Source organism: Melospiza melodia, unplaced genomic scaffold (assembly GCF_035770615.1).
Source record: "Melospiza melodia melodia isolate bMelMel2 unplaced genomic scaffold, bMelMel2.pri scaffold_18, whole genome shotgun sequence".
Lineage (NCBI taxonomy): Eukaryota > Metazoa > Chordata > Aves > Passeriformes > Passerellidae > Melospiza > Melospiza melodia.
Window position 1 is genome coordinate 5016656 of NW_026948525.1, and position 23953 is coordinate 5040608.

General features: G+C 48.6%; 2 protein-coding genes across 2 annotated transcripts in view; one reads left to right on the forward strand and one right to left on the reverse strand.

Annotated features, from left to right (window-relative positions):
• LOC134433337 (olfactory receptor 14J1-like) overlaps positions 1-6621 on the forward strand; it is a gene marked incomplete at its 5' end in the record, with an annotated part of 32561 nt that extends 25940 nt beyond the window's left edge. The window contains 2 exons of the mRNA XM_063182193.1: positions 2730-2792; positions 6561-6621. Coding sequence (XP_063038263.1) covers positions 2730-2792; positions 6561-6621 — 124 coding nt within the window. The remainder of the gene's footprint in view (positions 1-2729; positions 2793-6560) is intronic.
• Positions 6622-7645: 1024 nt separating this feature from the next.
• Positions 7646-23576, reverse strand: LOC134433338 (olfactory receptor 14J1-like; the record flags this gene model as incomplete). Its single annotated transcript, XM_063182194.1, has 2 exons — positions 7646-7651; positions 23115-23576. Coding segments are annotated over 2 exons (468 nt in total), but the record flags the coding sequence as incomplete, so codon positions are not given.
• Between the last annotated feature and the right edge of the window lie 377 nt (positions 23577-23953).

Below are 23953 nucleotides of genomic sequence, written 5' to 3' on the forward strand. Positions count from 1 at the left end.
CCATCCTGTCAGTCCTGCAGAGCCTCTGCAGCTCCTCCTCACTGCCCCAAACAGGGAGCCCCAGAGCCAGACACAGCAGCCCAGATGTGCCCCCCTAGCCTGGGGTGCCTCTGGCAAGGGAGCAGCAGGAGGCACTGCAGGAGCCTGCAGACAATTCCTGCAGCACTTGTAGGATGATCCTGCTGCCCAAGGGACGTTCCCATGGTGCCAAGTCAGGAACTGCAATGGGGAGTGGAGCCAGATAGGAAAGGGCAAACAAGGATGGGCTCTTTGCAGGGCAGGGAACAGGGATGGGCAACTGGCAGAAATTTACACCAGGGAAAGAGTACAGAAAGCAAAGGTGAAGTGAAGGAAATGCTCAGGGCAGTTTGGGGGTGGCTGCCAGGCAGCCCTGGCTCTGAGCAACAGCGTCTGCAGTAGGACAGGAAACTCCCAGCTGATGGGAAAAAGCATTCTGGCTGACTGCAGAGGCCAGGACAAAGCTGAGTGGTTTCCCTGGTGTCCTCCAGCCCTTGCTGGCCCCAGGGGCTGATGGCATTTGTGCTCCCTCAGGTTCATGTCCCCACACCAACAGCATGGGGGTGCTCCCCCTGCTCTGTGCAGTGCAAACAGAGGCTCCTAAACTAGTGCTGCCATGTCTGTGCTTGCAAGGAGGAGGCACCTGGGTGGGCTGGGGGAGAGGCCAGGGCTGCAGAGGGGGGATGTTGCTGGCAGCTCCATGAGGACGCTCTGGGACGCTGCCCTGGGCTGTCCAGCACACTGTAGATGGATCAGGCCCTGCTCTGCTGCTCCTTCCCATCTGCCCCAGGGCCCTTGCAGAGCCCCAGCCATGCTGTTTGCCCCCAGCCTGCCCACGGCCAGCCTGGGGCTGCTCACGGCGGTTTTCTGTGCTGAGCATTGGCCTGGCGGTGTTCTTGAGAGAGCCTGGGCAAGGAGCCTGGAGCCTCCAGGCCCTGGCCTGAAGCGTCAGCGCTGCCCCAGCAGTGCCCATGGCCTGTCCCTGCTGCAGCCCTGGCACTGCCACCCCCAGGGCTGTGCCCGGCCCCGAGAGCACTCAGGCCCTGCAGCAACACCAGGGCCACCAGGGCAGCGGGGCAGGGCCATGGCAGCAGCACTGGCAACACCAAGTGCTGCTGCTGCTGGGTACAGCTGCTGGGGAAGCCCTGATCAGCCCCCAGCTCTGCACACAGACATTGCTGCTGCAGCTCCAGAGAAGGCAACAAAAGGGGATCTCTGGTGAAAACTCTGCTGGGAGATCCTTTAGTTCATTTAAAGCAACCGAGAGCACAGCTCCTCATTGACACAGTCTGTGAGCTACAGCAAATTTGGAGGTAAACAAAATGAAATGAAGCACAAATAATTTCTTTTCTCTGTAGACAGTATTAAAAAACTGAAACAAAGGAAAGAAAAGAACAAAGAAACCACCAAATCAAGCAACAACTGTCGAAGATAAGTTTTATTACAAGTGATATGCAGAAACTGGCCAGCAATTTAATGTTTCTGAAACCATCTACTAATCAGTCTCCACACTGCAGCCTTGAGCTCCTGGTTCCTCAGGCTGTAGATGAGGGGGTTCAGCGCTGGAGGCACCACCGAGTACAGAACAGACAGGGTCAGATCCAGGGATGGGGAGGAGATAGAAGGGGGCTTCAGGTAGGCAAAAAAGCCACTGCTGAAAAAGAGAGAGACCACAGCCATGTGAGGGAGGCAGGTGGAAAATGCTTTGTGCCGTCCCTGCTCAGAGGGGATCCTCAGCACAGCCTTGAAGATCTGCACATAGGAGAAAACCATGTACACAAAACAACCAAAACCTAAGGACGCACCAACCACAAGGAGCCCACGTTCCCTGAGGTTGGAGTGTGAGCAGGAGAGCTTGAGGATCTGGGGAATTTCACAGAAGAACCGGTCCAGGGCATTGCCATGGCATAGGGGCAGGGAAAATGTATTGGCTGTGTGCAGCAGAGCATTGAGAAAGGCACTGGCCCAGGCAGCTGCTGCCATGTGGGCACAAGCTCTGCTGCCCAGGAGGGTCCCGTAGTGCAGGGGTTTGCAGATGGACACGTAGCGGTCGTAGCACATGACGGTCAGGAGGGAAAATTCTGTTGCAATGAAGAAGATAAAGAAAAAGACCTGTGCAGCACATCCTGAGTAGGAGATGTCCCTGGTGTCCCAGAGGGAATTGTGCATGGCTTTGGGGACAGTGGTGCAGATGGAGCCCAGGTTGCTGAGGGCCAGGTTGAGCAGGAAGAAGAACATGGGCATGTGCAGGTGGTGGCTGCAGGCTACAGCACTGATGATGAGGCCGTTGGCCAGGAGGGCAGCCAGGGAGATGCCCAGCAAGAGGCAGAAGTGCAGGAACTGCATCTGCCGCGTGTCTGCCAATGCCAGCAGGAGGAAGTGCCTGATGGAGCTGCTGTTGAACATTACTTCACTCTGTCTGTAGTGGACTGTTGAAAGAAGACATTGACAAGCTCTTTGACTCAATCTAATAGAGTTATTTTAGGAATTCCCTCAAAACTACTTCGCTACCTGTGGGGATACTTCACTGAACAATTTCATTTTTGAGCTTGGGTTTGTGCTGCTGAGTTCCTGCCTCATCTCAGCATTGCTCTCCGCTTGAACCCTGGGGAAGCCCAGAGGGAAAACATGGCTCCCTGTGCCCCAGGGCAGTCAGGCCTGCTGGTCCCCACACAGGTGCCCTTTGCCCATTACGCCTCCCTCTATTTCAGGGTGATCGAACATAAAACGTGCTTGATGAATAAAGTGGAGTTTTTAAAGACTCCAGTTACAAGGTTAGTTTCTTTAGGCCCTTCTCTCTCTCCCTGGGCAGCTAGACAGGGAGGGATACCAAGGGTTGGTCTGGCTCTCTGCTGCCTCGAGTTGTGCCTATTGGGAGTTGTTTCTCTCTATCCAAGCCTTGTCCCTGCCAGTGCTGCCAGAGCCCAGCCTAGCCCTGGGGACTCAGCTCTGCCCTGCAGACCCCTCCAAGCACAGGGCACTGCCCAGGGGCATCTCCCTGGCAGCAGGGCCTTAAGGGCAGGCCAGGCAAACAGAGATGTGGCAAGCCAAGGTTCTGCTGCTGCGGTCTGTAGGGAGACGAGGCTGAGGAGGCACTTTCTAAGGGAGATCTGAGGCCCATCTGCAAATGCCCAGGGTGACCGTACAGGAGTCTAAGTGACACAGCCAAAGATGACAGCCCCTTTCCCTTCCCTTCAGGAGAAAGCTGAGAGCAGCCCTGGCCATGCAGCACCATCTCCACAGCAGGAGGAATCTGCCCTGATGGGGGTGGCTCCTTCCACCTCCAACTTCTCCCCTGCAGCGTCCATGGGGAGCTGCCAGGCAGGCTGAGAGCTGCCCCTGGCAGGTGGCACATGCCCTGGGCTGGCCAAGAGCCCTGAGGGCTGCAGGAGCTGCTCTGCAGGAGCTGCTCTGCAGGACAGCCCTGGGCAGCCCTGGCTGCAGCCTCAGCTTCAGCCCCTGCAGCCGTGCCTGGCAGGAGGAGCCGTCCTGCCCTGTCCCTCTGATGGTGCCCAGGGCAGCCCCGCTCTGCAGCACATCCTCCTCCTCCTGCTCCTGTGCCACAGAGAAACTGGGAGATTCCTCCTGACACATCCCCCAGGCTGTGGGGTGTGCTGGCTTCAGGAGATCCCTCCAGGAGCACAGGGGACATTGCGCTGCACCCACACGCTCACCATGCACAGGGCTGTGAAGATCTTTCCCCAAGTGAAGTCTCAGCTCAATGTCTTCCCAATCCTGATTGCCTTCAGCCTGTCTCTGCCTGGCTCCTGTCCCCTCAGTGCCTGCAGGCAGAGCCCTCAGCCCTGCTGGGCTGGGAGAGGAGCTGGCCCTGGCAAGAGCTGTTCCTTTAAAGCTCAGCAGCACAGACACAGCACAAGGACCTTAATGAGCCTCTAGGGGATTTGGTGGTGTTTGCATCAGACTCAGTCCCTGAGTCTCAAGAACTCAAAATTAAATTGAAATTCTAAACTTTCTTAAAGTTTTAATGGGTTCCACTGAGGAACAAAACTGGGAAAGTTTCCCCAGGTTCCAGTTAAAGCAGAACACTGGAGGCAGTGGTGACAGACGGGGACAAACAAGGCAAAGGTCTCTCTGGTGCTAAGCAAAGCTGGATGTGTTTGAGGAATGCAAAGGTCCAAGGCCTGAGCCCCGGCCCCTGGCCAGGCAGATTCTGTCCCTCCCTCCTTGCTCAGGGTTCTTCCCGGGATGGGCACTGGCATGTGGGATGTGCAATGGCAAGGGCAGGAGCATGGGGCGGCCCCGGCCAGGCTGCTGAGCAGGGACAAGGAGGCAATGAGGCCCCAGCCCTGCAAGGGTCACTTGTCTCCTGCTCTGGCCTCGGTGCTTTTCTTTTATGGAAAAGAACCATCCCTCTTTCCCAGGCACCCATTGTGGGAAACAGGACTCCCATACAACTAACCAGTATGATTAAGCAGAAGCCATTTATTGCTTACATTATGCACTTATTTATACATTTTTATATATATACATCTGTATAAATATACTTATTTATACATTCTAAGTCTACTGCATACACTGATCAGACATCTCTTCATTGATGCCTCTCTCTTGTCCTTGTTTTCTGCATGCACTTCTTGGAGTAGGTGACTGGTTACAGTTCAGGTGGTTCTCAGCCCTCTGTTGTCGAGTTCTTGTGGTCTTGGTATTCTGTTTCTCAGCCTTTTCTTTCTTCATGCAGCACAGTTTATGTCTTAGTAACCTTGATGAATTCTAGAGGGCTCTGATAGGAACAACTACAAGCAATATGGCTGGTGCACAGTGTGGCCCAAGTTGTTCATATACATTGCTACAATTCCCCCTTCTTCTTCTTGCACCAGACAAACCTTTATCACTGTATTTTCTGCCAAGTGGGTCACCAATTTCACTATGCATGGAATAGCGCAAAGCAATACAATAATAACTACTAGTAATAACAAAGCTCCCTTTAAGATATCTTTCAATCATCCAAGTACTCCCCATCCCTCAAACCATTCATACAAGCCCAAATCATTCACAGTCAATTTCTTCATGTTGTCTTGTAGTTGTTTCAGTTTCCTGTGAATGAAAGAGAGGTTCATAAAACACATTCCTTCAGAACTCTCACACTTGGCCCATGTGCTAACAGCAAAAAATCAATAGCATCTCCATTTTGCAGTGTGCCATGTCTAATACTATCTACATCAGTGAGAATTTGATTTAAAATAGCTGAACTTGTGTTCAGTGAGGGAATCCACAAAATAAGAGGGTTTTGGGGAAGCTGCAAAAGGCAGGCCTCAGAGACAGCAGAACTGTGATTAGAGCTAAGCAGTAGTCATGAGATAGGTCAGCAGAAAAATTATTTAAAAAGTAGAAAAGCGAGGACAAATAGAAAAATCGTCTGTGTATTAACGCTTGTCTAGAATAACCCCCAAAGATACAGAAAAGTTTTTCTAGCAAGATATTAGGAAGTTTGAAGCTTAAAATTGGAGCTCTGTGCATTGTGTTTTAAGGCTTACAAGCAAGTATTGTATAAGAAATAAGCAAGCATTGTTTTTACCAAAGGTACTTGTTCTTATAGTGGTTGGACAGAACTGCTGTCAATGTGCTTTTGCTTTGTGTGATTGGTCAAAAAACTTATAAAGTAAGTTGTAACATTAAGTTCTTGGTCTGCCGCTCGGGATATGAGCTGCTGGCATCTTCCCATTATCACAACCATGTAATGAGACTGATGCTGAAAAACAAAACCGCTCAAGGCACATTCCACCGCAGTTCCTTTCTGTTTGTGATTTGTACATAGCCCCCGGCTTTCTCTATACAAGAGAGACTGTGCAAAGTACTTTACATTATTCAAATTTTGTGAATTCTAATATCATATATATTTCAAGAATTGCTCTCAAAAATGAATCAAACTCCTCTGTCTTAAGGCACTTTCAGAACATGTACACTCACCTCAAAAAAGACCTCCAGTACTTGACCAGAATCATGAATCTAAAATTGTTGAAGGGCCATAGCCTCTCATTATGTGGGGGACAGAATATGCTTGTGTTTCTACAGATACAGGACCCCGGTGGATTCCCAGAAGATTTATCAGTCCCTACATAGACCACAGATCTGAAGACAACCCCTCGAATGAACACAAAGTCAGCTCCCTCTCCCACCATGCCACAGAAGCAGCTTTCTCTTGGAGATGAAGAAAAAAGAAATTCACATATCCAAACATTGTGGCAAGGATACTCATCACACGTAGATATATCCCACTGATAATGTCCATGTCAATCTGAAATGCAGACATACTCCTGCCTTTTCCACCATCTCTCTACCAGTGACCTTTTATCCTTACTCCCTCTCTCCTTCCCTTCTAGAAACTACTCCTTTTTCCCTGCCTCAAACTTCCCTCAAAAAAGAGAATGGAATAATTGGGAGGAGTTGGTAAGAACTATAGAGAGAACTTAAGAATATTTAGGAAGGACTTAAAATAAGTCAACTAATGTGTGTTTTTACCATTCATAAGTGAAAACTACCCAGTGGGAAAGAAGTATGATTCTTTCTGCGATGCCTTCCAGGGCACCCCGCAGCAGTGCCACCATTGCCATTGTCTTTATCAGCGCCCTCATCCGTATCTAAATGACCACCAGCTGGATCGTCCCTCAGCCAAAACAAAACATCTGGGTCACTTTGGTGAAGTCATTAAAGCCAGACAATCTCTGTATGGCCATGGGAAGCCTAGATGATCTGCTCTCAACGTGCCTGGTGGGAGTCCCCCTGTTACCAAATGACTGCCCATACCTAGGTAAGAAACCCAACCCTGTGGACACCTGGGACAAACAGACGACGATCCTCCCACACAATGTCTCCACAGGATTTGCTTTTCCAGGCCCAGGATCGTGTTAGGGGCAGTAGTGTGAGGCATAGGGTAGGTCTCCAGACATCCAGTGGTGGCTTCCACCATGGTCAGCACGTAGCGCTTGCCTTGGCGTGTCTGGGGCAGTGTGATGGAGTCAACCTGCCAGGCCTTCCCATACTTGTACTTGGACCATCGCCCACCATACCACAGGGGCTTCACTCGCTTGGCCTGCTTGATGGCAGCACACATCTCACAGTCATGGATAACCTGAGAAATACTGTCCATGGTTAAAACCGCCCCTTGTCTCATGCCCACTTATAGGTGGCATCTCTGCCTTGATGACCTGAGGCATGATGGGCCCATTGAGCTAGGAACAACTCCCCCTTATGTTCCCAATCTAGGTCTATATTTGGCACCTCTATCTTTGCAGCCTGACCTACCTGCTCATTGTTTTGGGGCTCCTCATTGGCTCTATTCTTGGGGACATGGGCATCTACATGGCGGACATTCACAGCTAGATTTTCTACCCAAGAGGCAATGTCTTTTCACTCATCAGCAGCCCAGATTGGTCTTCCTCTACTCTGCCAGCTGGCCTTTTTCCACCTTTCCAGCCAACCTGACAGAGCATTGGCTACCATCCACAAATCAGTATAAAGGTAGAGCTTTGGCCACTTCTCTCTCTCAGCAATGTCCAGGGGCAGCTGAACGGCCTTGAGTTCAGTAAGTTGACTTGATCCACCTTCTCCTTCAGTAGCTTGTGCAAATGTTGTGTGGTGCTCCATACGGCTGCTTTTCACTCCTGGCTCATCCCTACAATACGACAGGAAGCGTCAGTGAAAAGAGCATGGTGCACTTCCTCTGCTGGTAGCTAATTGTAGGGTGGAGCTTCTTTAGCCTTGTCACTTGTTTCTCTTCATCAGTGAGACCAAAGTTCTCACCTTCTGGCCAGTTTGTAATTATCTCTAAAACCCCAGGGTGGTTCAGGTTCCCAATACAGGCGTGCTGTGTGATGAGGGCAATCCATTTGCTCCATGTGGGGTCAGTGGCGTGGTTGGTAGTGGGAACCTTTCCTTTAAACATCCACCCCAGCACTGGTATTCAGGGTGCCAGGGAGGAGTTGTGCTTCTGTACTAGTCAACTCTAAGCCCCCTTGAACTCCTTCATAGGTGGCCAAGATTTCCTTCTCTGTGGGAGTGTAGTTGGCTTCAGAACCTCTGTAGCTTTGGCTACAGAATCCCAGTGGTCGACCCCGAGTCTCCCCAGGCACCTTCTGCCAAAGTCTCCAGGACAAGCCGTGGTTCCCAGCTGCAGAGTAGAGCATGTTCTTCACCTCTGGTCCTGTCCTGACTGGGCCAAGGGCTACTGCATGAGTGATCTCCTGCTTGATCTGGGCAAAGGCTTCTTGATGTTCATGGCCCCAGTGGAAATCGTTCTTCTTGCGGGTGACCAGGTATAGAGGGTTCACAATCTGGCTGTACTCAGGAATGTGCATTCTCCAAAAGCCTATGACACCTAAGAAAGCTTGTGTTTTCTTTTTGCTGGTTGATGGAGACATCGTGGTGATCTTATTGATGACCTCAGTGGGAATCTGACACCATCCATCTTGCCACTTCACTCCCAGGAACTGGATCTCTCGGGCAGGTCCTTTCATTTTGCTCTTCTTGATGGTGAGGTGGGTTTCCAGCAGAATCTGGATGATCCTCTCTCCTTTCTCAAACACTTCGATTGCAATGTTCCCCCACACAATTATGTCCTCGATGTACTGCAGATGTTCTGGAGCTTCACCCTTTTCCAGTGCAGCCTGGATCAGTCCATGGCAGATGGTGGGGCTGTGTTCCACCCCTGGGGCAGTCGGTTCCAGGTGTACTGCACGCCTCTCCAGGTGAAAGCAAACTGAGGCCTGCATTCTGCAGCCAGAGGAATGGAGAAAAATGCATTGGCAATGTCTATAGTGGCGTGCCTCTTTGCTGCCTTGGAATCCAGCTCGTACTGGAGTTCCAGCATGTCCGGCACGGCAGCGCTCAGCGGTGGAGTCACTTCATTCAAGCCACAATAGTCCACAGTCAATCTCCATTCTCTGTCAGACTTCTGCACAGGCCAGATGGGGATGTTGAAGGGTGAGTGGGTTTTGCTGACCATCCCTTGGCTCTCCAGCTCACGGATCATTTTGTGGATGGGGATCACGGGGATCACGGCACCTCAATTTGTTCAATATCGCCAGCGGTGCACAGTCGAGGTGACAACTGGCACTTCCTGCTGTTCCACCCTCAGGAGTCGTACTGCAGATGGGCTTTCTGATAATCCAGGCAAGGTGTTCAACTGCCTAATATTCTCTCCCTCTACAGCAGCTATTCCAAAAGCTCACCTGAGTCCCTCTGGGTCTTTGTAAAGCTGTTCCAGAGAATGTCTATGCCCAGAATCCATGGGGCCTCTGCGCCAGTCACAATAGGATGTTTCTGCCACTCCTTCCCAGTCAGGCTCACCTGGGCTCCCAACAGGGTCAATTGCTGTGATCCCCCCAACACCCCAGCAATAGAAACAGGTTCTGCCCCCACATGTCCTGATGTTTACACCCTGTAAACTGCGCACCAGTATCAACTAAGGCTTCATATTTCTGTGGTTCTGATGTGCCAGGCCATCGGATCCACACTGTCCCTTGCCTCTTCCTGACTAGAGGCAAGTCTCCTCTAGCCCTGGCTATTATTTCTTTCCTGGACATACATGGTAGAGTTTCCTTCAAGGTAATCCAACAGATCGTCCTCTCTTCTCTAGTGTCCACAAGCTCAATCGTGGGAGGCTGAGGCTACTTTCATTTGGGTGGAACTCCCTCAGTTAGTGTTTCCCTCCTTGAGTTGATGCACCCGTGCTGCTAGGACAGAAGTGGGTTTCTCAACCCACCTTCCCATGTCTTCCCCATGGTCATGCAGGAAGAACCACAGGTCAGCCCATGGGGTGTACCCTCTCTCTCTGGCTGGGGGATGTTGGTCTCTGACTTTGGGGCCTGTGACTCGCCCAGGTGCCACATGGATCCTCCTCACCTCCTCCTTCATCTCCCTTATCTCCTCTTTGAGGTCCTTGATCACAGCAGAGACATGATCCTACATGGGGCCATTGATCATACTCTCACAATATCTAAGCTTGTTGGTGACAGAACACACTGTCTCTTGGTTGTTATCAGCACTAATTGTTGCAATAAAGGTGGTGTACTTGGATGGCCCCAGATTTGCCAGACTCCCTAACATTTGCCCTGTGCACCTGACCTTGTCGGGGTCATTATCATGCTGTCCATCCCTCCCAAAGAGTACCTCCAATATTGCCACTTCTCTCAGCTCTTTGATCCCTTCCTTGAGGGTCTTCCAGCACATTCTATGGTGGTGCTCCTGCATTCTCTCCCTGTGGACAAACCTCTCTCTGACATTCATTAAAAGCTGCTCCCAGAGGGAAAGGGACCCTTACTCCCTTACAAAAATCTGATTCTCACCTGAATCCTGGGTCAAGGGCCCCAAATTCCTTGCCTCACCACCATCCAGTTGCAGGCCTGTACCCATGAGGTCCCAGACCCAGAGTAACCAGGTTGTATTAGCCTCATGTCCCTGTCGTACAATGTCTTTGTGCAGATTACAGGGACTTTTGTACATCAGGGACTTGGTGATGATCTCAACCATTGGCTCCCCTGTGGGTTGTGAAGGCCCTCCTTTCTTATCGTTGCCTGGGTGCTCTGATTTCATTTTAGATCTCCTTGTTTCCATAGGAGCGACTGCTGCTGGCTGTGTCTGCCTTTGCAGTTCAGCTGGAACCTGGACAGTTGTAACAACTGTGGGTTCCACTGCTGCACCCTCAGACTCTCTCTCTTTGAGGCAGGGGGAGGGTTTCTCACCAGCTGGGGAAATGTGCTCCTTCAGCATCTGGCCCATCTCCTTCACCAGAACCACCACCCAGTCTGGGTGGTTCATTTCTGAGGTGGGCTGTGGGACAGGGTCAGGCTATGGGGCAACAGCATCCCTTGTCTCTGGGGTTGGTGTCAGTGTGGTTTTATCCAGGTTAATTTTCCCTTATCTCTGAATGCTAAATAGAACAGGCCTATCAGCAACACCAACCACTGTATGATATCATTAGCATTTAGAGTGGATCTGAACCCTCTGAAAACTGATGGGGCAGGCCCAAAGAGCTGGGTGAAGGGTTGGGAGAAAATGTCCACCGGTGTCATTTCCTCAAAGTAAGTACCATTATTAAAGTAAGCTCAAAACCACACAGGTAGTGTGTGATAGCTCTGAATCCATGTGCCTGCCATCCAGTGGAAGTTAAAAATCCATGAATCCCTCACCTCATTAAGCCATAAAGCAAACTGGATAATAGCCACAGCAGCCTTAGTTATGGTTAGCCTGTGTTCCCAGGGATCGCTGGGGTGCTCCTGGATGGAGCAGAAGGAAGAGATCCAGGCCCTCTGTGAAGGTGATGAGGGCAGCGGGCTGTCAGTGGGGGCTGGCCGGGTGAGCTGCAATGCCTGAGCAGGGAGTTGCAATCCCTGCCCCAGCTGCGGTGGGCTTTGATCCTTGTGTGGACGAGGGATGGCGTGGGCAGAGCACACAGAGATTTCAGGGACACGGGTGAGGGGATTCATGGCCAGCACCTTGCAGCTGATCCCCTTGGCCCCTCCTCTCTTGTGGCCACGGAAAGAACTGGGTGGGATGGCCCTGGCAGAAAGGTCTCCTTGGATTCCTGCAGATCCAGGTTCTGACCATGGCTCTGTTCCTCTCTCTTCCAGCCCTTCAAGCCCTGAATGAAGACAACAGCCCTTCCCACATAAGTACATTTGTTCAGGTGATGCTTGAGGGAAGAACTGCAGAATTACTTTCATCTGCTGGCTCACAAGAACCAGTGTCTCTTTAAGACCTCCAGACCCCTTGGAAGGTGAGACCTCCTGGAGATCAGAGGAGACCCGCTGGAGCTCCAGGCACAGCTGATGATTGGCACAGCTGAGCCCGTGGGAAGCTCCCATAGCTCCTGCCTTCTCCCTCCCTGTTGACAGCTCCCTCCCTCCAGCCCTCAGACCCTACCTGTGGTAGTTGGTGTTTTACAGGTGTTTTAACATAAAAGTTAGATTTCCAATGTTAGTCAGTTATAATGGTTTCTCCCATGTACCCTAATGATTTCTCCCATGTACCCCTTTCTGTTCTCCCTGATGGCTCTTCCTATGTTGTTTACCACAAAGTTTTCCTAACACTTGTCTGCCCGTCAGTGTGTCAGCCTCCCTGCTCCTCCCCTCATTCCCTTATAAGCCTTGTCCATCTCAGTTGTACTACCCCTTACTCTTGTCAGTCTCTGTAGTCACTCCCCTTGTATTCTTGAATGTTCTGTGTCAGTTAGATATGTCTCGATGGTTGATTGGTTTGTGGGGCTTCTTCCCTCCCCTGAATGATCCTTATTGGAGTTGCTAAGTGATGTGTTCCTCACCTAAGATCCCCTCATTGGGGGAGAGTTGTATCCACCCCTTGGACCATCCCCTCTTGAAAAATACTAGTCGGACCCACTTTCTTTGTGACTTGCACCTGACCCCTTTCAGGAATAAAGCCTCCTTGGAAATTCAGACAAAGCCTCCTAGGAAACTCAGACAAGTGATCCTTCCTTGTTTCCTTTGCCTCTGATTTCTCGTGCCGTGCTCCTGCTGTGTGTTATGAATAAGAAGCTTGACTAGCCAATATTCAAGCAGCAATCAATTTAATATTTAATATGGTAAAGTATGAGCAATACAGCTCTGGGTACAGTGGGGGAAGTTTTCCCTCCAACTGCTGATGGTATTTATAGGGGTCCCCATCAGCTTTTTTCAGCAGTTTCTATTTCCAATTTTTTACTGATCAGCAATTTTTATTCCAAATTATTACATCACAATTTTCTACACTGCTTTGATTTTAATTTCTCAGGATGTATCTCAAAGGAGTATCCCCAGATGGTGACGGTCCGGTTTCCGAAAGAATAAAGACGAATCCCATCTGGCGGAGTCCAGCTCCCCAGATGTGTCCACCTTTTAATTGCAGAGACTATAAATTTCATAATAGTGATGTCCAGCTTCCCTTGGTCGAAACCCTAAATCCTTGAGGTGATGTTCATCTTCCTTTCTCAAGCTGTTTTTCTTTGCTTCAACAAGGCGTGAGATAAGCATATTTCCTTTATATATATTCCAAAGCTATAGTTTCAAGGATACAGGTAATGTTCTAAAATTACACTTCAAAAGGTTATTATTGCAGAGCTTTTTATGGATTAAATGCAAACAAAAAGCAACATCTTTAACACCTTAATTCCAATGTTCCTAAATGAATCAGGGTTAAGTGCAAACAAAAGATAGTTCCAAAGGCCTTTTCCTATGCTTTATTTTTCTCAGTTATTATTAGAATTCGCAACTATCCCGTTGTCAGTCTCTACACATATCACAATCACAAATACACACGTCGCCTGTTTGTACCTGATAAGAAATGCAGCTTTGCATTTCACAGTCCCTATTCTGCTTGTATAAATTTTCATTTATTTTACTCATTCTTGTCTGGGCTTCAAATCTGGCCAAAACTTTTGAAGCTTTCTCTTCTGATCTCTTTTCTTTAATTTCATTATTTTGGTTATCTTAGCTGTTTTCTCAAGTTGACTATCTTCTCCGGTAGCCAATTCTGAGTCAGTTACTGCAATCTGCATGCTTTGAATGACTGAGTGGATTAGTCAGATAAAACATGGAATAAGGCAAGGTAGAAACAATAATCCAGCTAATGAGCACAATATCAGGAACCCTATTTTCTTCCACCAAGTTCCCCCTTCAAGCATCTGGTCCCACCATGGGGCTTGAAGAATGGAATTTCATTTTTGGACCGGGACATGAGCTACCCTTTTGATCTCTGCTGCCAAACCCTGGGTGATTTCTCCGTAATCATGAATTTCAACACAGCATTCTGACTCATTGAATTTCCCGCACACTCTCCCTTCTTCGGCCAGCAGATAGTCCAAGGCTATTAAATTCTGATGCCCGCACCTGAATGTGCTGCCGGCTTAACAAGTCCAGGGCCTCTGAGGAGTGGTTCGAGACTACCTCTACCACTGCTTGCAGTCTAATCAACCTATTCAACAGGTAAATTGGGGTCCTATATCCCCAGCTTCCATCTTGAGCCCAAGTGGCTGGCCCATAATTATTATTTCTGCTGGCCACTCTTCTTCTCCCCATTTTTGGTCCCCTCCTGCCCTTGGAAACTCAAGTTTCAATTCTCTTTTTTCCCTGTTCAGGTTTTCATATAAGGGTGCTCCTAACTGGTTACTCTTGGACTTTGGTAGTACCAAGAAGGAGGGTTGTGTAATCCCCAAAGTACAGGATCCTTTCCATCTACAGGGCAGTTCACTGAAAGCTTTTTGCCCACAAATGCAATATATACCATTTGGGGCTTTCCATGGATCAATTACAGCCTCAGGTTATTCTCAGTATACTCTTAGGGTGTCCAGGGATTGGTTAGCTCCAGGGTTAGCTCCAGGGTTAGCTCCAGGACTTTTATGCCAGCACAACTTCATTTTGTTGTTCCATTTGCAATTTTTCTCTTTATTTAAGCTCCAGTATACAGCAGGAGGTGTTGGCTGCCAAGTTCTAGCGTTATTGTTTGAATTTACAGCTAAAGTAGATGTGCAGGGAGCATACCCTACCACTTCAGCATATTTTCTCCCCTCCCTGCTGATGCAAACTGTCCCAATTATTCGATGAATTAAAATCCATCCTCAGGCTGGTTCAATGTTTTGGAAATTTCAGTATGGTTGTATTTTAGAAATTGCTCTGAAGCTAGACCCTCACCTCTCCATGACCATTTTTCGGCTGATTTTAATCTCCCACAAATCTAGCAGTTGGATAACTCTAATTCTGTTGCAATTTTTTGCATTAGATCTACAAAAAGATTCTTATTTGAAGTCAGAAGACCCCCGTCACCATACTGCTGTTCTAACTGTTTGTATTGTTCACTTAATTGCTTCTGATATTTTACTTTCTGGGTCTCTTCCTTCTCTGTCCTTTGCTAAACAAAAAAATATGGCATATCGCAGACAACTTCGTTCATCATCATCTTTTAGAAGGTTGGTTAAAATGGGTCTATCTATGGAAGAAACTTTCAGTCCATGTTTTCAAATTCCTCCAAACCATTATAATTTGCCACCTGTAGTGCACATCTTTAATTGGTTATGGTCATAGCACACTTCACTAACATGGGAATGTGCCATGAACATTGATTCTATTTTTCCCCCAATCCAGACAGTGTGATTGCATTTGTCACAGACAGTTGGAGCAACAGGCTCTGATCCTGCAGCTCGCTCATGGATTATGTGGAGTTCAGGAGTGAGGCTACTAAGGCCCATTGCCTGGGATGCAATGATCAATACAGTGAAAATAATCCTCAAGGGTTTAACTCTCTATCTCTCTCAAGGCCCCTTGGGTTGCATCCAAGGGCCGAAATGTACATCTTCTTGGTATCAGAGTTTATACCTTGGGATTTAGTCACTGATATCTTTTGTTTCATTTTTGCCTTTCACCTCATGAGCCTTCAGATCTCTATTTATCGTGGTTGTGGTCCGATTCTTTTTAATTCAGGCCAATTGGCCCCTGAGTTTGGGGAATGTGCGACTACAATAGGGTTAATGTATGTGCCTCCCCCTCTTCCAGCGATACTTGGCTTCCTGCCACTCTTTTGCTTTAATTTGGTATTCATCCAGTATCCAATTGCCCTTGTCACACTCTACTTTTTCTAATTTGGCCTTTGGTACTTCCTGCAAATCAATTCCTGCTCTTGTTCTGTGTACGCAAGTTCTCTACCAATCTTTATCACCTGTTTTAATATATATCCTTTCCTTACTGTAGCCCACAAAGTTTTGTCAGTTTCCTTCTCTATTTCTTTCATACAATTACAGCAGAGAGCATTAGGGATCTGTCCCTTTGGTAGGTTTGTATACCAAAATTCTTCACACTCTATACACTTAAAACAACCCCATGGATAACACTTACAGTCTGGAGTAGTACATTCTACCTGTGGTGAGTACAGCATTTTCGTGACATACATCAGTCTTTTTTTAACTTGGTTTTCAGTTCTCCAGGGGTAGATGCAATTCTCCACTGGGACTCAGCAGGCGTCTCTGTCGGTGGTTCCGTCTCTGTCGGTGGTTCCGCTGGTCCTTTGACCCGCGATGCGTGCGTCCAGCCTTTTACCGCAGTTGGACAGCAGTATCGGTGGTCAGCAGAGTTAAATATGGACCTTCCTACCTAGGAGACAAACTTTCTTCTTTCCAGCTTTTATTCAGCACCCAGTAACCCGGTTTTATTTGATGTATGCTAAATCCGAGAGGGGCTATTTGGGCAATTACTTCTTTCTCCCTTAGTTCTAGGACATGTTGTCCCATCTTCTGTATGTATTTTTGAATAGTCATATCGGCTACAACTACTGATGTTTGGGGTACCTCCTGGGAATAGGGCATTCCATAAAGCATCTCATACGCAGAAAGTCCCGTATCTGCATTTGGAAGTGTTCTTATATTAAGTAACGCTAAAGGTAAACATTTTACCCATGACATTTGGGTCTCAATTATCAATTTTGTTAATTTCTGTTTTATACTTCGGTTCATTCTTTCCACCCTCCCAGAGCTCTGGGGGTGCTAAGGGGTGTGATATTCCCAGGAAATCCCCATGGCTTGTGTTACTCCTCTTATGATGCTGGAAGTAAAGTGGGAGCCCTGATCAGAATCAATGGCCCTGATAACCTTAAATTGAGGAATGATTTGTTCCAACAATATTTTTACTACAAACTTCACCGTGGCTCAGGCAGCTGGGTAGGCCTCCACCCAATGAGTCAGTTGATCTACTAATGCTAACAAGTATTTCCTTTGCCCACCCTTGGTAATTCAGTATAATCCGCCTGAACCCTTTCAAATGGTCTGTAGGCTATTTTTCCACTGCCGGTTGAAGATTGTCTCATTACCTTTTTGTTAACTTTTTGACAAGTTGAACATCCTGTGTTATTTGTTTTGCTAGATCAAAAATTCCAATACATCCATAATATTTTAAAAAATGATCACATAAGGCTCTTGTTCCCAATGAGTACATTGGTGTAACTGGCTTAGAATCCTTCTAGCATAAGCTTTAGGTAAAATCTCCCTCCCATCTGATAGTACCCATTTTCCCAGCTCTTTCTTAGCTTCTAATATTTTTATAGCTTCCTCCTCTTGAGTACTATAGCTTTTTGGCAGCTCCTCTTGAATTTCCGCTATAGTGTTCAGCTGGCTAGTTTCTTTTAACTTACATGCTGCCTCTTTTGCAGCTTGGTCAGCTGTGTTGTTTCCTCTCGCTAAGTAGCTTGACCCTCGTTGATGACCTCTTACATGTACTACAGCTATTCTCTTAGGTTCTTTCAGGGCTTCAAGCACTATGATTATTAACTCCTGATGGATTGGTTTCTTCCTTTGAGTGTTTATCAAGCCTATTTCCATCCAGATTTTTCCAAATGTGTGTACAATTCCAAAAGCATATTTTGAGTCTGTGTAAATAGTCCCCACCTTATCTTTTAAAAGTTCTAAAGCGCAGTATAAAGCAAATAATTCAAGAGCTTGAACTTATTTTTCCTCTTTCTATTGCAGACATATTTTCTCCTTCTACAATAGCGTATCCTGAATTTCTTTTCCCTTCTGTCACCCTTGATAGCCATCGATAAAATATTTTTCCCCATTAGATAGCTCCATCTCACTTATATCTGGTCTCACTTTTGTTTGTAATTCGATTAATTCCACACAGTTATGAGCAAGATCTTCAGCTGGCTCCCCACAGAGAAATTGAACAGGGTTCTGAGCCGGAGTGACTTTTAAGTTCCAGTTCAGAGGAATGTATCAAGATAGCTTCATACTTTTAAATCCGGCTATCAGTGAGCCACTACTCTGCTTTTTGATGCAATATGCTTCTAACATTATGGGGGTATATATTACTAAAGGAGCTCCAAATGTAACTTTTTTTGCTTCTTCTACCAGAAGAGCAGTTGCTATTATAGCTTTTAAACATATTGGTCATCCTCGACTAACAGGGTCCAGTAACCTTGAATAATACCCCACCGGCTTTTTGTCTCTTCCCCAGTGCTGGGTAAGGACTCACTCCATAAGCAGTTTCCTCAGCAGTATCTACAAATAATTGAAAAGGTTTACCTCAGTTAGGTAGGCTGAGTACTGGGGCTTGAATTAGAGCATCTTTCAAACTCTTAAATTGTTTTTCATCCTCCTGATTCCATTTCACTGTATTACTGTTAGTTTTTCAAACAACAATTTCACATTTTGACTATATCTATCTATCCATTGTCTACAATATCCCAATAACTCTAAGAGTTGTGGTACTTCGCTTTTGTTATTAGGGGAAGCCAGACTCAGTATTCCCGATATTCTCTCAGGATCCAATTTCTTTGTTCCTTTACTCAGCCAGTGATATTTCCTAGATATTTCACTTCCTCTTCAGCAAATTGTAACTTAGCCCTTGAAACCTTTAGGCCTTTCTTTCCCAAGAAATTCAACAGACTGATTGTTGCTTCTCTCGCTTGCTCCTGATTCTCTCCTGCAATTAATAGATCATCTACATAGTGTACTAGTTTAGTTCCTTCTGGTCTTTCAAAATCTTGTAAAACTCTTTCTAAAGCCTGGCCAAAAAGATTTGGGGATTCTGTAAAGCCTTGTGGAAGAACGGACCACCTTAATTGTTGTTTTCTCCCTGTGTCTGGATCTTGCAACTCAAAGGCAAAATAGTCCCTGCATCCCTCCTCTAAAGGACAGGACCAAAATGCATCTTTCTAGTCCACTACACTACACCAGGTATAGTCAGAGGAAATCTTACTTAGTAATGTATACGGGTTAGCTCCCACAGGAAACCTTGTGGCTGTTTGTTGATTAACAGCCCTTAGGTCTTGGACTAGACGGTAGCTGCCGTCACTTTTCTTCACAGGGATATTGGGGGTATTGTGGGGTGACATACATTCTTCTAACTTGCCCTGCTTTTAGAGTTCTTCAATTACTGGCTTCAGCCCTCGACTGCCATCTAGCGGAATAGGGTATTGTCTCACTCTTACAGGAAACTCAGCGTTTACAATGGTGATTTTTAAGGGTTCTATATCCAATTTACCTATTTCCCCAGGAGTGGACCAGACATTAGGACATATTTTACTCTCATTCTGGTCTGTCAGTTTGTACATCTGTACCTTTAGTTGATCATTTTGGGGTTGAATACCAATTTTAACGAAAGAATCAGGTCTGTTCCCAAAATATTGTATTCTGCTTCTGAAACTAGTAATAGATCACTAATATCCCCTTTTCCTTTTGCTTCAATTGGTACTTCTTCAATAATGGGAACCCTAAAGGCCTCCCCTTTTGCTCCTGGTCACACAGTCCTGGCCCCTTGTCCCCATGTCAGGCTCTGGGGTGGATCCTGTGGAACATCCTTTGGTGGAGGCTGTGGCTCCAGGTGGGCCGGGGGGATGCCAGGGGACAGGGACCCTGCTGGGCATGAACAGCATTGGACTTGTTGGGAGAAACTGTGAGGGGGAGCTGGGGCAGAGTGACCAACCCAGTGACCTGACACAGCCCTGCTGGGATGTCACACAGCCCCTCGGGGATGTCACAGCCTGCTCTGTGATGTCTCAGTTTGTTCTGTGATGTCATACCTCTGACCTGTGATGTCACAGCCTGCTCTGTGATATCACAGAGGCAGTCTGTGATGTCATAGCTGCTCTATGACCTCATATACCCCATTCTGTGATGTCATAGCCCACTCTGTAATCTTCTGTGAAATAAGGAGGGGCAGCAACAAAACTTCTGCACTGGAATTAGGAAGGGCAGACTTTGGCCTGTTTAGGATGCTGATTTGGGGAGTACCAAATCAGGTCCTGATTCTTTAAAGGGAAACAGCCCTTAAAAACAAAGGGGTCCAGGAAGGATGGACACATTTCAAGAAAGTAACCCTAAGAGGAAGGAGCAGCCTCTGCCAGTGTGGCAAAAGATGATCTAGTGAGGAAAATGACTGGCTTGCCTGCCCATTCACATTTTGTGGGAACTCCGGTGTAAAAAAGGACCAGCAACTCAGGAAGTGTTTAAGGATGTCATTATGTTATCCAAAAGAAAATTAGATACGTGAAGCTCAATCAGAATTTAACCTAGCCCATTCTGGAAAAAAAAATTAAAAAAAACTTTGTATAAAAAAGTGTATAGCAAAAGGAGGGATAAAGGAATGTCTACTCCTTATTGGATGTAGTGGAGAATATAGAAACTAAAGAGAAAGAAAAGCCGAGCTACTTAACACCTTGATTGTCTCAATTTTCAATATTAGGACAGGCTGTTCTCAGGACAAGTGTTCTCCTGAGCTGGTAAATGGGCACAGGGAGCAGAACAGCCCCCCTGTAATCCAGGAGGAAGCAGCTGGGGACCTGCTGAGCCACTCAGATGCTCACAGGTGTCTCTGGGAACAGATGGAATCCATCCTAGGGGCATGAGGGAGATGGGGCATGAGCTCCCAAGCTGCTCTCCATCATTTACCATCAGTGCTGGCTCAGTGGGGAGGTCCCAGAGGACTGGAGGTGCCAGTGTGAGCCCATCCCCAAGAAGGGCTGGAAGGAGGAGCTGGGGAACTCCAGGCCTGTCAGCCTGACCTGGGTGCCTGGCAAGGTTATGGAACAGATCACCTTGAGTGCCATCACAGGGCGCCCACAGGATGGCCGAGGGGTCAGAGCCAGCCAGCGTGGATTAAGGGGTGGCAGGTCCTGCCTGGCCAACCTGGTCTCCTTTTATGACCAGGTGACTCACATATGGATGCAGGAAATGCTCTGGATGTTGTGTGCCTGGACTTCAAAGCCTTTAAAACCATGAGCCACAGAATTGCCTGGAAAAACTGCAGCCCATGGCTTGGACATGTTCACCCTTCCCAGGATAAAGAGCTGGCTGGAGGCTGGGCCCAGAGAGTGGTGGGGATGGTGCTGCACCCAGCTGGTGTCCAGGCACTGGTGGTGTCCCCCAGGGATCTGTGCTGGGCCCAGTCCTGTTTAATATCTTCACTGATGATCTGGCTGAGGGGATCGAGTCAACCATTCACAAATTGCAGATGGCACCAAGCTGGGTGTGAGTGTGGATCTGCTGGAGGGCAGGTAAAGAAGACACAGCCTTAAGCTGCACCAGGCGAGTCTCAAGCTGGACAATAAGAAGAAGTTCTTCACAGAAAGGGTGAGTGGGCATTGGAATGGGCTGGCCAGGGGGGAGGTGTCACTGTCCCTCTCCAGTGGCACTTAGTGCCATGATCTGGGTGACAAGGGAGTATTAGGGTATTGGTTGGGCTTGATGATCCCAAAGGTCTTTTCCAGCCTCTTTGATTCTGTCATTCTGTGATAATTGGGATGCGCTGGTGCCATCGTGACACTGCAGGGCCTAGTGGAACTAAGAGGACCATGGTGACACTGTGCAGGCCCACAGAACCAGGGGTCCAGTGTGGTGCTCTGGGGCCAAATGGAGCCAGGGAATGCGCCGTGACACTCGGAGTCCTCGTGGAACGACAGAGGCCATTGTGACACTGCAGGGCCTTGTGTAACCAAGGGGTTTCACCATTTTGACACTGCAAAATCAAGGCGACCATTGGGACACTCCACGGCCCGACGGAATGAAGGGGCCTCTCTGACACTTCAGGGGCCCATGGAACCATGGGGCTCTTGTGAAACTGCATCACCAACGAGAACATTGTCACACTGTGTAGCCCCATGGAACCAAGGAGACCATTGTCATATTTGGGGCCCCAAGGAACCAAGGACATCTTTGCAGATGTCACCAAACTGGGTGTGAGTGTTGTTGATCTGCTTGAGGGTAGGAGGGCTCTGCACAGAGCCTGGGACAGGCTGGATCCAGGGCCCAAATCCAAAAAGGTGGGGTTTAGGAAGACCAAGTGGTTGGTTCTGCACTTTGGCCACAACAACCCCTGCAGTGCTAGAGGCTGGGGACAGAGCGGCTGGAGAGCAGCCAGGCAGAAAGGGACCTGCAGAGACTGATGGACAGCAGGCTGGGCATGAGGCAGCAGTGTGCCCAGGTGGCCAAGAAGGCCAATGGCTCCTGGCCTGGATCAGGAATGGTGTAGCCAGCAGGAGCAGGGCAGTGATTCTTTCCCTGTGCTCAGCACTGGTTGGGCAGCACCTCGAGTGCTGTGTTCCAGTTGTGGGCCCCCTGGGGTGGGCAATTAGAAGAAATGTGAAGCAGGAGGTGCAAAGAAAGCAAATGTGAAACAGAGGAAATGCTCAGGGCTGTTGGGGGCAGCTGCCAGGAAGCCCTGGCTCTGAGTAACAGAGTCTGCAGTGGGACAGGAAACTCCCAGCTGATGGGAACAAACTTTCTGGCTGACTGCAGAGGCCAGTGCACTGGAGATAGATCAACCCCTGCTCTGCTGCTCCTTCCTGTCTCCCCCAGGGCCCTTGCAACCCCAGCCATGCTGTTTGCCCCCAGCCTGCCCACGGCCAGCCTGGGGCTGCTCACGGGGCTTTTCTGTGCTGAGCATTGGGCTGGGTGTGTTCTTGAGAGAGCCTGGGCAAGGAGGCTGGAGCCCCCAGGCCCTGGCCTGAGGTGTCAGCGCTGCCCTAGCAGTGCCCATGGCCGGTCCCTGCTGCAGCCCCGGCACTGCCACCCCCACACCCCGGCTGTGCCCGGCCCCGAGAGCACTCAGGCCCTGCAGCAACACCAGGGCCACCAGGGCAGCAGGGCAGGGCCACGGCAGCAGCACTGGCAACACCAAGTGCTGCTGCTGCTGGGCACAGCTGCTGTGCCAGCACTGATCTGCCCCCAGCTCTGCACACAGACATTGCTGATCTGTGCAGAGAAGGCAACAAAAGGGGGATCTCCAGGGAAAACTTTGCTGGACTGTGGCAGTGAGGAGCTATGTTCTTGATAGCTTCATATGAAAGAAATCCTTTTTTTCATTTAAAGGTATCAAGAGCACAGCTCCTCGCTGACACAGTCTACAGGTCACAGTGGACGTGTGGAGAAACAAAATGAGATATGGCAAAATTGATTGCTTTCATTTAGGGACAACATTAAAAAAGGTAAACAACCAAAAAAAAGCTCCAAAATGAAACCAACAAGAAGTATCAAGACAACTTTTATTAGAAATTATTTTCAGAAACTGTCCAGCAATTTAATGTTTCTTACATTGTCTAGTCATCAGTCTCCAGACTGCAGCCTTCAGCTCCTCGTTCCTCAGGCTGTAGATGAGGGGGTTCAGGGCTGGAGGCACCACCGAGTACAGAACTGTCACTGCCACATCTAGGGATGGGGAGGACATGGAGGGGGGCTTCAGGGAGGCAAAAATGCCAGTGCTGACAAAGAGGGAGAGCACGGCCAGGTGAGGGAGGCAGGTGGAAAAGGATTTGTGCCGTCCCTGCTCAGAGGGGATCCTCAGCACAGCCCTGAAGATCTGCACATAGGAGAAAACAATGAACACAAAACAACAAAATACCAAACAGGCACTAATTGCAATGAGCCCCAGTTCCCTGAGATAAGATTTTGAGCAGGAGAGCTTGAGGATCTGAGGGATTTCACAGAAGAACTGGCCCAGGGCATTGCCATGGCACAGGGGCAGGGAAAATGTATTGGCTGTGTGCAGCAGCGAATAGAGAAAGGCACTAGCCCAGGCAGCTGCTGCCATGTGGGCACAAGCTCTGCTGCCCAGGAGGGTCCCGTAGTGCAGGGGTTTGCAGATGGACACGTAGCGGTCATAGCACATGATGGTCAGGAGGAAATACTCTGCTGAGATGAAGAACAGAAAGAAAAAGAGCTGAGCAGCACATCCTGAGTAGGAGATGTTCCTGGTGTCCCAGAGTGAATTGTGCATGGCTTTGGGGACAGTGGTGCAGATGGAGCCCAGGTCGCTGAGGGCCAGGTTGAGCAGGAAGAAGAACATGGGTGTGTGCAGGTGGTGGCCGCAGGCTACGGCGCTGATGATGAGGCCGTTGGCCAGGAAGGCAGCCAGGGAGATGCCCAGCAAGAGGCGGAAGTGCAGGAGCTGCAGCTGCCGTGTGTCTGCCAATGCCAGCAGGAGGAAGTGTCTGATAGAGCTGCTGTTGG